At 29.2% G+C, this 14770-nt stretch overlaps 3 protein-coding genes across 3 annotated transcripts in view; 2 read left to right on the top strand and 1 right to left on the bottom strand.

Moving 5' to 3' along the window:
* Phum_PHUM308760 (Xaa-Pro dipeptidase, putative) overlaps positions 1-10392 on the top strand; it is a gene marked incomplete at both ends in the record, with an annotated part of 40378 nt that extends 29986 nt beyond the window's left edge. Inside the window, 5 exons of the mRNA XM_002427260.1 lie at positions 5617-5678; positions 6179-6223; positions 9369-9638; positions 9710-10154; positions 10237-10392. Of these exons, the coding sequence (XP_002427305.1) occupies positions 5617-5678; positions 6179-6223; positions 9369-9638; positions 9710-10154; positions 10237-10392 (978 nt within the window). The remainder of the gene's footprint in view (positions 1-5616; positions 5679-6178; positions 6224-9368; positions 9639-9709; positions 10155-10236) is intronic.
* A 564-nt stretch (positions 10393-10956) lies between these two features.
* Positions 10957-12132, top strand: Phum_PHUM308750 (uncharacterized protein; the record flags this gene model as incomplete). Its single annotated transcript, XM_002427259.1, has 6 exons — positions 10957-11058; positions 11125-11174; positions 11267-11345; positions 11424-11571; positions 11644-11822; positions 11983-12132. The coding sequence occupies 6 exons, from the start codon at positions 10957-10959 to the stop codon at positions 12130-12132; spliced, it is 708 nt and encodes a 235-aa protein (XP_002427304.1).
* Positions 12133-12540: 408 nt separating this feature from the next.
* Positions 12541-14129, bottom strand: Phum_PHUM308740 (G-protein beta WD- 40 repeats containing protein, putative; the record flags this gene model as incomplete). Its single annotated transcript, XM_002427258.1, has 6 exons — positions 12541-12780; positions 12856-13110; positions 13178-13377; positions 13463-13640; positions 13724-13940; positions 14077-14129. The coding sequence occupies 6 exons, from the start codon at positions 14127-14129 to the stop codon at positions 12541-12543; spliced, it is 1143 nt and encodes a 380-aa protein (XP_002427303.1).
* Positions 14130-14770: the final 641 nt, after the last annotated feature.

Below are 14770 nucleotides of genomic sequence, written 5' to 3'. Positions count from 1 at the left end.
GACGTTGTTTTTCTTCCTGTAGGAACTCCTCTCTCATCAGGGTTGTGATTTGCACACGATTCGCAAAAATTATTTACATTTATTTTTTTTTTTAAATTCGTTCGTTATTTCCGTATTTTTTGTTTTTTTGGAACGAACGTAATAATATTTTAGGGGTTGTTTGGGTTCAACGTTCGGAAAAGGGTTGTTGCATTGAGCAATCGATGATTTGACACAAAATCTGAATTGATGTTATTTCCCTATTTGCAGAAATTAATTATTTTGCGCTAAAGAAAGTTTTCCCATATGAGTTTTCTCTCTCTCTCTCTCTCTCTCTCTCTCTCTCTCTCTCTCTCTTGAGAACGTCACACGATGAAATCGTCATCTTTTTTTATCTCATTTAAGTGTTTACACTGAGTCATTTAAATATATTTTAGGTAATGAATTAAACCTTAGGTTAGATCTGGGATGACATCCATAAATATTGATTTTTTAAAAGAATCGATAAACGAATGTGCGTGCGTGCGTGCGTGCGTGCGTGCGTGCGTGCGTGGGTAAATGAGATTTTCTTATTTGTTTAATTTTTTTTTTATTTTTTTTTATGGATTTTAAATCATTTTTACGGTTGTGAATCACGACGAGGAAAAATACAAGAAAAAAAAAAAGGCGTAAACGAGAAATGATTTTATTAATGTTATTGCTGTTGTTGTCGTTATTGTTGTTGTTGTTGTTGTTACGTCATCAATAGTCTTTCTTCATCGTCAGTCGTCAATATATTCGTTTTAAAATAACGTATTCGTGTATTTTTTTGTTTTTATAACTTTTTTTTTTTTTTTTTTTAACGAACGTGGCGTTCGCTTAAAAAAGTAATAATAATAATAATAAAAAGGTTTAATTTTACGGTATCACCATAAAAAATTCGACTTGAGGAAATAAAATAAAAAATAAAATGAACCTTTTTTTTTTGTGTACTCTCACAACGATTTAATTATTACGTGCGATTCCTGCTTATTTTTGTTAATACGAAAAAAAAAAAAAAAGGAAAAAATATGTCGAACGCAAAATAATCATATTTATTTGTGATGTCATTCACCTTTTTTTTTTTTTTTTTTTTCTTTTTTTTTTTTAATATAAACATTTTTCAAACGAATCATTCATTATGAAGTATTACGTAGTAACGCACATACGCACCCATACGCATCCATAAACACACAAACGGATTTATACGCACGAATACGCGAATTTTTTAATGTTGGTAACGATGAAAAAAAAAAAAAAAAATTGTTTTGTTTGTTATTAATTTATTTTACGCCTTTTATTGCGTATTGATTTAGGTCAAAGGTTAATTTGTTTTTTTTTTTTTTTTTTTTAAATTTTTCTCGTGAGCATGAAAACTCTTATAGTTATCATTATTATTTTCCTTGTCATTTTTAAGGGTTGTAAATGTTTGTGTCGATGATGGAAAAACTACACTATCTATACGCCTTTTTATTTTTCCTTAATTTATCACGTGGTTTCCTCAAGTTCGAAGTTTTCAATTTGCAAAGTTGGCACTACTTTTTTTTTTGAGGGGTTATCTATCATTGATATAGAATAAGTCGATGTCTGGTGTCTTCCAGACGCCATTTTACGTCACAGAAGTTTCCCTTTCTGGTTTATAACTATTCTGGTTTGTTTGATTTTTTTTTTCCCCCCCTTTGCCACTCTCTGCCTTTTTCCCTATAAAAAAAAAAATTTTTCATTTGAAAATGTTACGTCATTTCTAGGTTAAGTCACATTCGAAGAATTTTCTTTTTCGGTTTGACACGTTTATTTTTTTTTGTTATGATTTTTCCTTTGGCAAAATGTGCTTACTTTGCCCTTTTATATCAACTACTTTCGGTCGGTATTTTTTTTTTTTTTAAGTTATTATTTGTTTTGTTTAAAAGTAAGCCAGCTCGCTCGGCAGCACGAACATGCCATAATATTTGGTAACTTTAAGTTTGTTCACACACGCACGCACGCACACACTACATTACGCAATTCTTTTGTCCACTTTAAAATTCTTATTTGGAACACGTTAAATTGTTATTATGCGTTCGTTTACAAAATAATTAATCGATGTAAGACAAAAAGAAAAGTAAATTTATGACCTTTTTTCAAGTGCTTAATTTTTAAACCTTAAAAGGGTCATCCCTTCTCCCTTTCTAAGGGTTAAGTTTTGCAAAGGGTTTGAACAAAATTCTACATAATTTTTCCATCACCACCACGTTTGCTTACAAATATGAATGACGTGAAAATGAATGACGCACAGAAATTTAAAAAAAAAAAAAAAAAAAAAAAAAATTAAATACCTGTCGATTTAAAGTTCTTCTCCCCCTTCACTCCCCCTCCACCTCCCCCTTCCCGCCTCCCCCACACGGTTCATTAATAACATTTCAAAATGAAATTTATATGCAAATTATTAATTTAAATATTTACATATTATTATTATGATGTTCTCTCTCTCTCTCTCACCGTAAATAATCATTATGATGATATTAGAATCAAAGGAGTTTTCGAACCTTTGAAATTGACAAGGAACGATCAAAAGGATAATGATGATGATGATGATGATGATGATGATTTTATTACACGCACAAATTTACCGCTTTATGCGTGGCAACGAAACCATTTAAAATTGAAATTCAATTAACGGAGTTTATAAATTTGTCGATTAACCTTTCCTCTCGAACCTCTCGAACCTTTTTTTCAAATAAATTGCGGTTTTATTTATTTATTTAGAATCTTTCGCGATTGATTTCCCGTTAGAATGTGAAAATGTTTGCGTTTAAGGTTCAAAAGCTACAAATTTTTTTGCGTGTGTTTGTTCCCTACCAGGAAAAATAATAATATATATCATCTATGAAAAATGTCAACAATTTTATTATTATTATTATTATTATTATTATTATTATTATTATTATTATTATTATTATTATTATTATTATTATTATTATTATTTTCGAATGGAATTCTTTGATAAATAATAATTTGTTTCATTGATATAATAATGGTGTAAAACATTATTTATCTATCGCTATAAAATAAATAATAATAATAATAATAATATAAATAATAATAATAATAATAATAATAATAATAAAATGACAATAATGCCGGAAAAAAAAAAAAAAGGAAAAAAAAACTTTTCTATTAATTTAGGAAAGTTTTTTTTTTTTGTGTATGTGTGTGAATGTAATTATTATTATTATTTACGATTGTTAAAAAAAAAAAAATTTTTCACGTCATTTATTTATTTTATTTTTTTGTATTGTTTGTTGTTGTTGTTGTTGTTGTTGTTGTATTTCCGGTAATGATAACCATTTCTAGGTTTTTTGTTTTTTTATTGTCGTTTGTCTGCAAAAAAAAAAAAAAATTTTTTTTTTTGTTATTTTTTGTCGTTTGTCGTTTCGTTTTTGGCAATTGATTATTAAATTTGTTGTTGTTGTTGTTGTTGTGTTTGTTGTTTGTTGTTAAAATTAAAGATTTATTGAAAAAATAAATAAAGAAAATTTTAATAAAAAACGAATTGCAATTAAATTTTTGCTGAATTGTTAGCAATTTGGATATGGGACGATGTGAATTTTATTTATTTATTTATTTATTTATTTATTAATACATAATTTTATTTATTTATTTATTTATTTTTTTAGCTCCGTCAATTTGCTGTCGCTTGTTTAAAAAAAATATGAAAAAAAAAAAAAAAAATGAAAAAAAAGCAAAAAAAAGCAAAAAAAATGGAAACCATTTTGTTTTGTTTTGTTTTGTTTTTTATTTTAAATTTTTTTTAAACAATTGCATTGACATCGTAATTTTTATATATAAATTGCAAATCATTACTTTTTATTAATTTATAGAATACGTGCCAACGATTTGTTATTATTATTATTATTATTATTTGTTGTTGTTATTGTTATTATTATTATTATTATTATTATTTAGCTCGTTTTAAAATCACGTTTGCAATTTTTTGTTATTGTTTTTGTTTTTGTTTTCAAACAAGAGAGTTTGAGCTAAAGTATTTGAATGGTCGAGAACAAAAAGTGATTTCGGAGGACGGGGGGAAAGGAAAGGAGGGATATAAGGGGAAAGAAGGAGGAGGGGGAAATTATTTATTTCCTGTTAAAAATTAAAACGATGCAGGATTTATTTATACGTGTAATTTAAAAACGGGTGTTTGTTTGTTCACACGTACGCACCGTACGAATCGTGTCGTTGCTGTTGTTGTTGTTGTTGTTGTTGTTGTTGTTGCTGTTGTTGTTGTTGTTGTTGTTGTTGTTGTTGCTGTTGCATTCGCATCCCGATCTTCCCGAATAAATTTTCAAATGAAATTTAAAGCTTCATCGTCCTCGTGTCACCCTCGTGTCACACATTGCACGGTGCGTAAATGCGCGATTCTCCGCCAGGATCGTCGTCGTTTGTTTTCTATATGGGTTCAATAACCTTTTCATTATTATTATTATTATTATTATTATTTGCAAACGATAACGATAAGAGCGTTTTAAATTTTTTTTAAAAATTATTGTCAACGGTAAAATGATTTCGAATGGTCTCATTCATTGGTTTGTAAAACAATGAGGAAGGGGGAGGGAGAGGTGAGGGAGGGAAACGACGATTCGAAATTGAAAAAAAAAAAAAAAAATTGCATTGCACGCAATTGCGTAAAATGAAATGTTTGTGAAAACATGGCAAAAAAAGAAAAAAAATTTTTTTTACTTTTTCGAACCTCCATAATGAAAGAAACAAATCGCACTTCACGCAGTTGTTGTACGTAATGCGTGTTGATAATAATAATAATAATTTTTGATAAAACTGTTTTTGAATGTTTCATTCGAGAGTTGTTGTTGTTGTTGTTGTTTGTTGCGATCTTACATAACGACGACGACGAACGAACGAACGAAATCCACGATTGTTTTCATTCATTAGATTACGTTTGTTTTTGTTTTTGTTTTTGTTTTTTTTTTTTGTTTTCAAGGTGGAAACGTTTTTAATAGGAAAATCACTAGTTTAAATGATGTTATCATTGTTGCAAATTCCTTGAAACGTAACGAAACGATTGTTTTCCTATTATCACCCAAATGAAAAGTTCAGTTGTTGTTGTTGTTTTTTTTCCTTATCCCCCGCTTTTTTCCTCCTCCTCCTCCTTCTCCTCCCCCCCCCTTCCTCTTCGTTTCCATCCTTGAATTCGTCGAAGAAAATTGTCGGACTTTTATTAAAAATTTTATTAGCCTTTTTTTTTTTTTTTTTATGTTTTTTATGGTTTTTTTCTTATTCTTAAACCGATAAAATCGTAAATTATTAAACATTTATTTTTTTTTTTTTTGCTCGCAATAACGAGCAAAAATTCTTTTTAATTAGTCTTTTTTCTATTAATAATAATAATAATGAATGAATGAATGAATGAATGAAATGAAAATGAGTTTTCAAATTAATTGGTAATTAATTATCTTTTGGTATGTGAATGATGAATATACCTTTTGAATTTTTTTTTTTTTTTTCAAGAAAGAAAAATAAATTATTATTATTATTATTATTATTATTATTATTATTATTATTATTATTATTATTATTATTATTATTATCATTATTATCATTATCATTTTCTTTTATTTTCAGTCCGGTCTTAATACCGACAGCAATCTAACGATGAATCCAGCTGTTTTTGATGGGATCGATGAGTAAGTCGAATTAATTTTTTTTTTTTTTTTTACCCCTCGGCGTTTAAATGTAAATTTATTTAGGGAGGCAGGGAGTAGGGGGGAGGGGGAATTTTCCGAGAAAAACAAAAAAAATTTTTTCCTTTCAATTGAATGAAATTGTCGGAGGGTTTTTTTTTTTTGATTAAGCACATTCGTAACGCAACACAAACTCATTTTTCCATTGAAAAAAAAAAAATCTTGTTTTATTCGTGGCAAATTCCCCCCACAAGGTAACGTCGTTGTTGTTGTTGTTGTTGTTGTGATACCTGTGCTTGCAAACGAGTTGGGAGAGGTAGAGGGGAGGTGGAAAGAAATGACGTAAAAACACGTGGTATTTATAGATTAGCCATTTATTTAATCATGGCGGTAGTCAGAATAAAAATTTTTAAACGGATTATATATTCTTTAGCTTTATTACGTTATTTTGTATTTGTTTCTATGAATAAATAAAATCCATTTCATTTTCATTTTTGTTTCAGGTTCCAAACGGATTGTAAGCTTCTTTATCCGATAATAACCGAATTGTAAGTATTTTCTAAAAAAGTTTAATGGCGTATATTTATATATATATTACCGAATCCAATCATTTTCACATACATTATTTCGAAAAGGCTGTGGAAAAAAAAAAAAAAAAAAATTGTTTTCGCTCGAATGAATTTAATGTTTTTTATTTTGTTTACTATTGATTAATAAACTCGTCGTAAACGGTTAAAATCGCCATCGCCAACGTGGGGGAAAAAAAAAAAATAATAATACGATGATATCCGAAGTTTGCCGGGGAAAAAACCCGAAGTTGAATCCGAGCTTACAAGGTGACTTATTTAAAGATGGAGGCTTTTGTTGTTGATATAATCGTAGGATTTTACTAAATTTCAGTGCTTTCGCGCTTAATCAAGCGGAGTTTTCGCATTTGAAAAATGCATTCGCGTTTATTGCAATTGTTAAAATATACATTGTTGATCGGGAGTCGGAGTAAAGTACTCGCAAAGGGAAATTATTGGCTTTGTCCGTATAAACAATTACTCTTGTTGTGGAATAATCAAAAATGCATGAGGTCCACTTGCAACGAAATCATTGGCGAATCCGCATTATTACTCGAGGATAATATGGGAATACAAGAATTGCCCGTCATAGTGAGGAAAATAACCGAGACTCAAGTTCCGGATTTTGATTCTTTGAAAAAAAAAAAAAAAAAAAATTCAAAAGACGTTGAAAATTTTACAAACGAATTCCATGATAAAAACATTAAAGAAATGATCGAGGGTTTCAACAAATGTTTCACTCCGAAAAATGTATTTTCCCTATTGGAAATAATACCGCCGACGGAAATAACTCCTGCGGTCGCATTGGAAGCCTTGAAAACCGTCGTCAAATTTGAAAATTGCAAAGATTTCAAACGTAAATTCGAAGCTTTCCTAGAGGATGACGAATTCGACAGCGAGAAAAACAGTGCTGCACTCAATAATCTCATTGATATTATCGTGACGAGCAACGAGAATAGTATAATTTTAGAAGCTTTGCAATTGGTGAGCGAAGACATGACAGGGGAAAATGTACTTTCCATCAGGCAAAAACTATGCGATGAAGTTTTGATAAGGATAGCAGATGACAGATTTAGCATATCTGAAATTTGCAAATCAGCAAGATCCTTATTACTGTCTGGCAATGAATTTGATATCGATAAATTATGGGTAGGTGTTATTGAAAAACAAAATGAAATCGATGAAAAAACGATAATGGAAGTTTTTAGAATATTGATTCATGTGAATTTGAGCAGAGCATTGTTTTTAAAAATACTACAAAAACAAATTGAAGTTGTTTTTTTAAAATTGAAAGGAGACAACATAGCTGAAATATTGTCCATTTTGAATGAGATAAAAGAATTTCCGCTGAGCATAATTAGGTGTTTGTCAAATTGGTTGTTCATAAAAGTTCTCGATACAAACGAAGAAGATTTGGGAGCAGTCATTGAAGGTTTCATGGAATTGCCTTATTCGGATGAAGATGTTGTGCAAGCGATTGAAAAATATTTGTCATCGAAAAAGCTGGACATAAAAAATCCAGAGCTCATTGCTGTCATCATGGATTACTGTAACAAGTATAAAATAAGAAATCCTTCGATATTTAATTCTTGCAGTGAGTATTTTGTCGCCAATGCCAAATACATGACGCCCCTGGTTCTCAAATCCATTTTCTTGCCATTTGGTAACCTCAATTACTTACCCTGCAATCAAGAGATTTTTTGGAAAGTTCTGGAAGAAGAATTGATGGAAAAATTTGTGCATTTATATTCTGAGGATGCACTCGATATAATGCTGTCGTTCGTTTTCCTAGAAAAACACCCCATTAAATTCATAGCCAAAATATTCAATCCTTATTTTCTGGACAGGCTTCATTCGTTCAAGGACACGCAACACATATACTTGATAAGGACAAAATTGAAATTGCTGGATGCGGCGCTGACGTTGGAATGTAAACACTATCAGGGTCCCCTGTTGCTTCCCGATTCTCCCTCGAATTTGATCACGCGAGATGCGAGACTTCAAAACGTGTCCGATCACTTGTTGGAAATTTTACCCGGTCTCATCGAACCTGAAAAGAGTTTGGCGTCGGCCGTCGTTTTAAAAAATTTACCACTCAACGAATTATACGTCGTCGACATAATCATACATCCGAAAGGGAAACCCTCCATGTTGCATTCGTCGGATTCGTGGAACGATTTTACCGCACTCCTCATTCACCTTCCGGAACATTACGATTCGACCGGTCAATTTCTCATAGGATCTCAAGTTATGAGAAAAAGACATTTGAGATATTTAGGTTTAAACGTCGTGGATTTAGATTACAATAACGTTAATTCACTTTTGTCAGACGAATGCGGACTTAAAAATTATTTAAAAGTTCAAATGTCGTCTGCAGAACAAGCTTTTCCATCGTAGCAGCAGAACAAGAAGAACAATGATGTTTGTATATATATACGTAAAAAAAAAAAAAAAAAAAAAAAAAAAAACCCGCGAAAGTCTCCAAACGTGTAAATTTTTTAGTATGTAACGAATGATGATGGCATGACGTGTTGATAATTTATTTATTAATTACCAAATTTAAATAATTAAAAGCTTCAAGTTACCATGTATTATGTAAATGTGTGTGTGTGTGCGTGTATATGTTATTTGTGTATATATATATTTACGTTTATTTATATTTATTTATATATATTTATATATATATGTCATTTTTTTTTTTTTTTTTTTTTTTAAAAAAAACTGAATTTTTATATCAATTTTCTTATTTTTCTTCTTCTTCTTATTTTCTTTTTATTTATTTAGTTTTTCAGCCATTTTTTTTTTTTTTTTTTTTTTTTTACCTCAAAAATTTAACGTGGCACGAGTATTGCTTTTATTAACGGGAATAATAAAAAAATGATAGAAAATAATGATGATGATGATGATGATGATTGTATTAAAATTTATCAATTATGATAAAAAAGAAATTTCAAAAGGTTTTTTCAACAAAAATTCCCCTTTCCCCCACCCCCTCCCTTCTTCCCCCTCCCGGATATTTTTTTAAACGTTTCCGTTTGATTTCCATTATCGTTAATTTAATATTTGAATTGTTTTATTATTATTATTATTATTATTAATAATAATAATATTTGTCGTTGTATCGTAGGAGAGTGATAAAAACTCCGCAAGAAATCGAAGTGATCAGGTACACGAATCGCATTTCCTCGGAGGCACACAAACAAGTGATGAGAAGGATAAAACCGGGAATGAAAGAATATCAATGCGAGTCGATTTTCCTGGATTATTGTTATTTCGTCGGTGGATGCAGGCACGTTAGTTACACTTGCATATGTGGAAGCGGAATCAACGGAAGCATACTTCATTATGGTCATGCGGGTGCACCGAACGATAGAACGATACGTGATGGCGACATGTGGTAAACATTTGTTTGTTCAAAATCATCGTGGTATTAGATAAACCTTTTCTAATTTTCGTTTTTTTTGCTAGTTTGTTCGACATGGGTTGTTCTTATTGCGGATACGCGTCGGACATAACGTGTTCTTTTCCGGCGAACGGAATTTTCACGGATGATCAAAAACTCATTTACAATGCTGTTTTGGCGGCGAGAGATGCCGTTTTGTCAAAAGCGAAACCGGGTGTCTCGTGGTGTCGCATGCATTTCAAAGCCAATAAAGTAATGCTGACGAAATTGAAAGAAGGAGGACTTTTGACGGGTGACGTTTCCGAAATGATTGAAGCAGAACTAGGGGCTGTGTTTCAACCTCACGGTTTGGGTCATTTGATGGGATGCGACGTCCACGATGTCGGCGGATACATGGAAGGAACTCCCGAAAGACCGGAAGCGGCGGGTTTCAGCTCGTTGAGAACAGCTCGGATTTTGGAACCTGGAATGGTTTTAACCGTCGAACCCGGATGTTACTTTATTCCTTGGGTATACTTTTGTTGAAAATTTTATAAAATAGCATCGCGTAAATCTTTACGATTCCAAGTTTTTCCGTTTTTATTTATTTTAGATTTTAGAAAAAGCTTTGGCAAATCCAAAACAAAATAAATTTTTGGTTCCGAAAGCAATCAAACGTTTTTGGAATTTCGGCGGAGTTCGAATCGAAGACGATGTCGTCATAACCGAAAAAGGAGTGGAAAATTTAACGGTCGTACCAAGAACGTGAGTACTATCCCCCGGGGGGCCGGGGGGGGGGAATTTAAATCTCAATCAAAATACGTTTAACGTATTTAAATTTTTTTTTCTTTTTTAAAGTGTCGAAGAAATTGAAGAATGGATGACTGGAACGGATTATTGCAAAGCCGTAGATAGTTTAATTAAAAATAAGGATCATGTAATTCCAAGTTTATAATTTTTATAAAAAAATTTATTAATCAATCAATCATTTGTTAATTTTACATGGGAATCAAATACGTTTGTAAAATACGGGGAATATTATTTAGTTTAGAAATATAAATGGAATTTATAAATTTTTGATTTTAAATATAAATTATTTTTTAAATATAAAATTTTATTTTTATAAATACAAATGTTTTTTTTTTTTTTTTTTTATTTAATCGTTCTTGATGGAATTTAAAAATTTATTCCGAGTTTTCGTTAACTTGGCGGGAATTTATTAAAAATTACATTCGTGTACAAAGTCGTGGCAATAGATTCGGGAAACTGCACGTCAACAAGTGATTAACTTTGTGTTAAAGAGTTGTGATAAATAAATTTTAATGAATTAAAAATGATAGTTTCGAGACTCGAAATTAATATCAAAAGACTTTTAAAATGTACGGAAGCATTAAGTACGGATGATTTAGCAACATCGGATTGGAAATTAGAAAAGGTATTTTAATAATTATTTTCGAATTAAATCAAATGAAAGTTTTATTTCATATTTGGTTTTTTTTAGTATGTTGAAGCATTATCAGAAATGTTACAAGAATTGCAAAAAAAATCCAAGTAAGTTTAATAAGTAATGCTGTATTTTATCAATAGCGAATAAGTTGTCATGAATTGAAAACGGTTAAAAAAAAAAAATTTTTTTCTTTTAGAAAACCAGATCCAGAAGTATTAAAAGAATATGGCAGAAGAATAGATTTATTAAAAAAATTAGTCGATTCACAAAAAATAGTAAGAATTTTTCTTAATTGTTTACTCATTCAAATATTCAGTCAAATGTAAATGATTTTATTTATTTATTTATTTAAGGATAATGTAGAAAAAAGAGGTGTGGCTTTACAAATGATGCCTCATGGTATAGCAACATCAAATGGAAATATTTGTTTAGAAATTGTTCAAAAAAATACATCGAAAAATTATTTAGATATGAGAAATGAATTGTTTAGTACAGAGCCAGGTAAATATCAAAGAAATTAACAGATATTTTTTATAATTAATTTACTGGAAATCATTTTTTTTATTTTTACAGCAAATAAAAATGAAGTGAGACATAGAAAATTTGAAAAATCAACTGGAGAAGATGTTGATTCTGTTATTAAATATCATCAAGTTGTACAAGAAAACATAGTTAGCAATATGTTACATTTGACGAGAGATTTAAAAGAACAAACCAAAGTAGCAAATACAATAATTAAAAAGGATATTGAAGTAATTAAACTTTTTTTTTCTTTAATTCTGTTATTTGATTACTTTTTTCAATAGGCAAAAGTGTTTTAACGTAAAACATTTCCTGTCGTCGACAGGCCTTCACAAGATATTTTTCTGTTGGAAAAAAAAATGATTATAAAATATTTATTTTTATTTACAGACACTTCAAAAATCTACAAATTTAGCTGATAAAAATTTAAATAGATTAAAAATTGAATCGAGTAAACTAGAAGAACATAATAAAAGAGCTTGGAGGTGTTGGATGTGGGTTTTAATATTTTTCGTTATGATTATTTTTATTTGTGAGTAAATTTCTTTTTTTTCAAACTTTTTCGCCAAAGCATTAATCATAACAATTTTAAATAAATTTTTATAATAATTTTTTTAGTTATGGTTATGTTTATGAAAGTCACTAAAAAAAGATCAAATTAAATGTGGATAATTCAACATTTATCGAAAAAAATTAATTATATTGTGTGAACCATGGAGGAAGAATTTGCTTAAATATTTATTATGGGAAAGTTAAAAAAAGGTTTTTTAAAATGGAAACAATGGAATGGTTTCAACGAAAGGAATCTTTTAAATCGATAAAGGTAAAAATTTAATTAAATATTATTTATTATATTAAAGAAGAGAGAGAAAAAAAATATTTTCATTACAACATTTAATGAGAAATCGATTAAGTAAGCGATTCTAAAATTTGGAATTACATTTCAAATTACGATTTTATTTTGTTTAAAGATTCAGAAAATTCGTTGCATTTTTTTTCAACTAATTTTAATCTCGCGTCCATGTTTAACATTGCGTCACTTAAATTATTTATTTTTGAAATGAGCGTGTCGATTTTGCTGGATTTATCTTGGTATGACAATGACTCTTGATTTAAATACTCTCTATTTATTATTGCATTGGAAACTTTCGGATCGTTTTCCTTATTTTCGGAAAGTAAAAAATTGTCCTGAAACGAAACAAGGGAAACGAATTAGAATAACAGAAGAATTTTTCATTTTAACGTCATCATCAATTTTCTTACAAAATTAAACGAATCCTCAGGTTCGGGTGACACATCTTTAAATTGTAATAATTTACTATCTAATGATTGCATTTCGTCTTTAAGGAATGAATCGGTATTTTTCACGAGTTCGAAATTTGCTTTCCACACTAGTATATGTTTATCTGATCCTCCAGATGCTATGTAGTTACCATCTTTTGATGCCGTTATGGAAAGTACTGATCCTTCGTGACCTTTGAGAGTGTAAATGGGGCGTCCTTCTAATAAATCGATTACCTGAAATAAACATGGTTAAATAAAATATAGTTTCTCGCTTGCTTGAGTTTGATATTCCTGTAATTACCTTTAGAGTACTGTCTCCTGAAACTGAATATAAATAATTACCACATGGATGAAATTCAACACTGTTAACTTCTTTTTCATGACATTTGTACAATTGTAATTGTTTATTTAGTCTCAAGTCATATAACTTGATTGTTTTGTTGGTTAACGCGACTGCAATGCATATATCACTCGGATGAAATGCAACTTTTTGTGGCATTCCTATGGAAATATGGAAAAATCGCCATAATGAGAACATGTGGATATAAAAAACTTAAGAGTTTAAGCAAACTCACATAAATCATACCTTTGAGATCGATAAAAGTTTGAAAACAGTTTCCTGTTCTTCTATCGAACAATTTTACAGTTTTGTCATCTGATGCTGAAGCAATAATGGAAGAATCATGTGAAAACCTAGCGCACCTAACCCAATTTTTATGCCCCGTGTAACTGGAAACAAATTTTCTTCTTTGAACTGTCCATTCCTGACACAGAAGCACAAAAAATGGTCATTTAATAAAAATTTTTATAATCATTCACATTAATTAAAAAATTTCTGAGTAAACACCTTGACAGATTTATCATCAGATGCTGTTACTAAATTTTTTCCATCATTTGAAAAATGAACAGATCTAACCACGTTTAAATGAGCTTGAAATTCGGTCGAATCTCCTTTGAGTTTAGGTATCCAAAGTCTTACTGTTCGATCATAAGATGATGAAGCTATGAGGTTACCATTTGGCGAAAAACAAATGTCAGTAACTATATCTTTATGACCCAAGAACCTAAAAAAATGCTCAAATTAATATTATCAGTTTGTTAAAAATAATATTGTGGGGGAAAAAAAAATATATAAAAATATATACTTGTAAGCTCGAGTATTTTCTTTTAAAATCCATATCATCAAAGAGTGATCTTTACTTCCGGAAGCCAATTGGGATGTATCTGGAGAAAAACTTAATGATGTTACCCATGATTTATGCCCTTGTAAATGTTTTTCCAATGTAGGATCGGTCAAAATCTAAAAATGAAATCCAAAAAAATGTAATTTTTTTTTTATTTTAAATACATAATTGTCTTTCATTTACATCCTTGTATAAATAATAAAATATTTTTTCATAATATTTAATCACTTGAAGGTATTCATTACTGAAAACTTTTAAAAATATAAACAGGCAAAAAATTTTATGTTATTATTGGAATATTTTAATTAAAATAAAAATAAAAGATTTTAAAGATAATAAGAGATTAAATTTTTAATTAAACTCACTTGTTTCATTTGAAAGGATTCCATTTTTTAAGAATTATTATTTGTATATATTAAAACTTATTAAAAGTAAATTGATTGATTTGTTTTGATTATTGTTTAAAATGTAAAAAATGTAAAGTTGGCGCGCGTTTTTGATTGATTCTAATCACGCTGTTAAGTTGGTAACTCTCATATCATTTCATAAATAAAAAAAAATTTACGTTACATTTTTAAATTTAATTGTAAATAAAATAAAAAAAAAAAAAAAAAGAGCAAAAAAGAAAAAGAAAAATATAAAAAATATTTTTTGGTTATTAAAATTTTGACTTTTTATAATAATTTTTAAAAAAAATTAATTTTCGATAC

This window comes from Pediculus humanus, genomic scaffold (genome assembly GCF_000006295.1).
Source record: "Pediculus humanus corporis 1103172107708 genomic scaffold, whole genome shotgun sequence".
In the NCBI taxonomy this organism is placed as follows: domain Eukaryota; kingdom Metazoa; phylum Arthropoda; class Insecta; order Psocodea; family Pediculidae; genus Pediculus; species Pediculus humanus.
The sequence above is the reverse complement of the archived record's forward strand: the minus strand, read 5'-3'. Positions and strand labels throughout refer to the sequence as shown.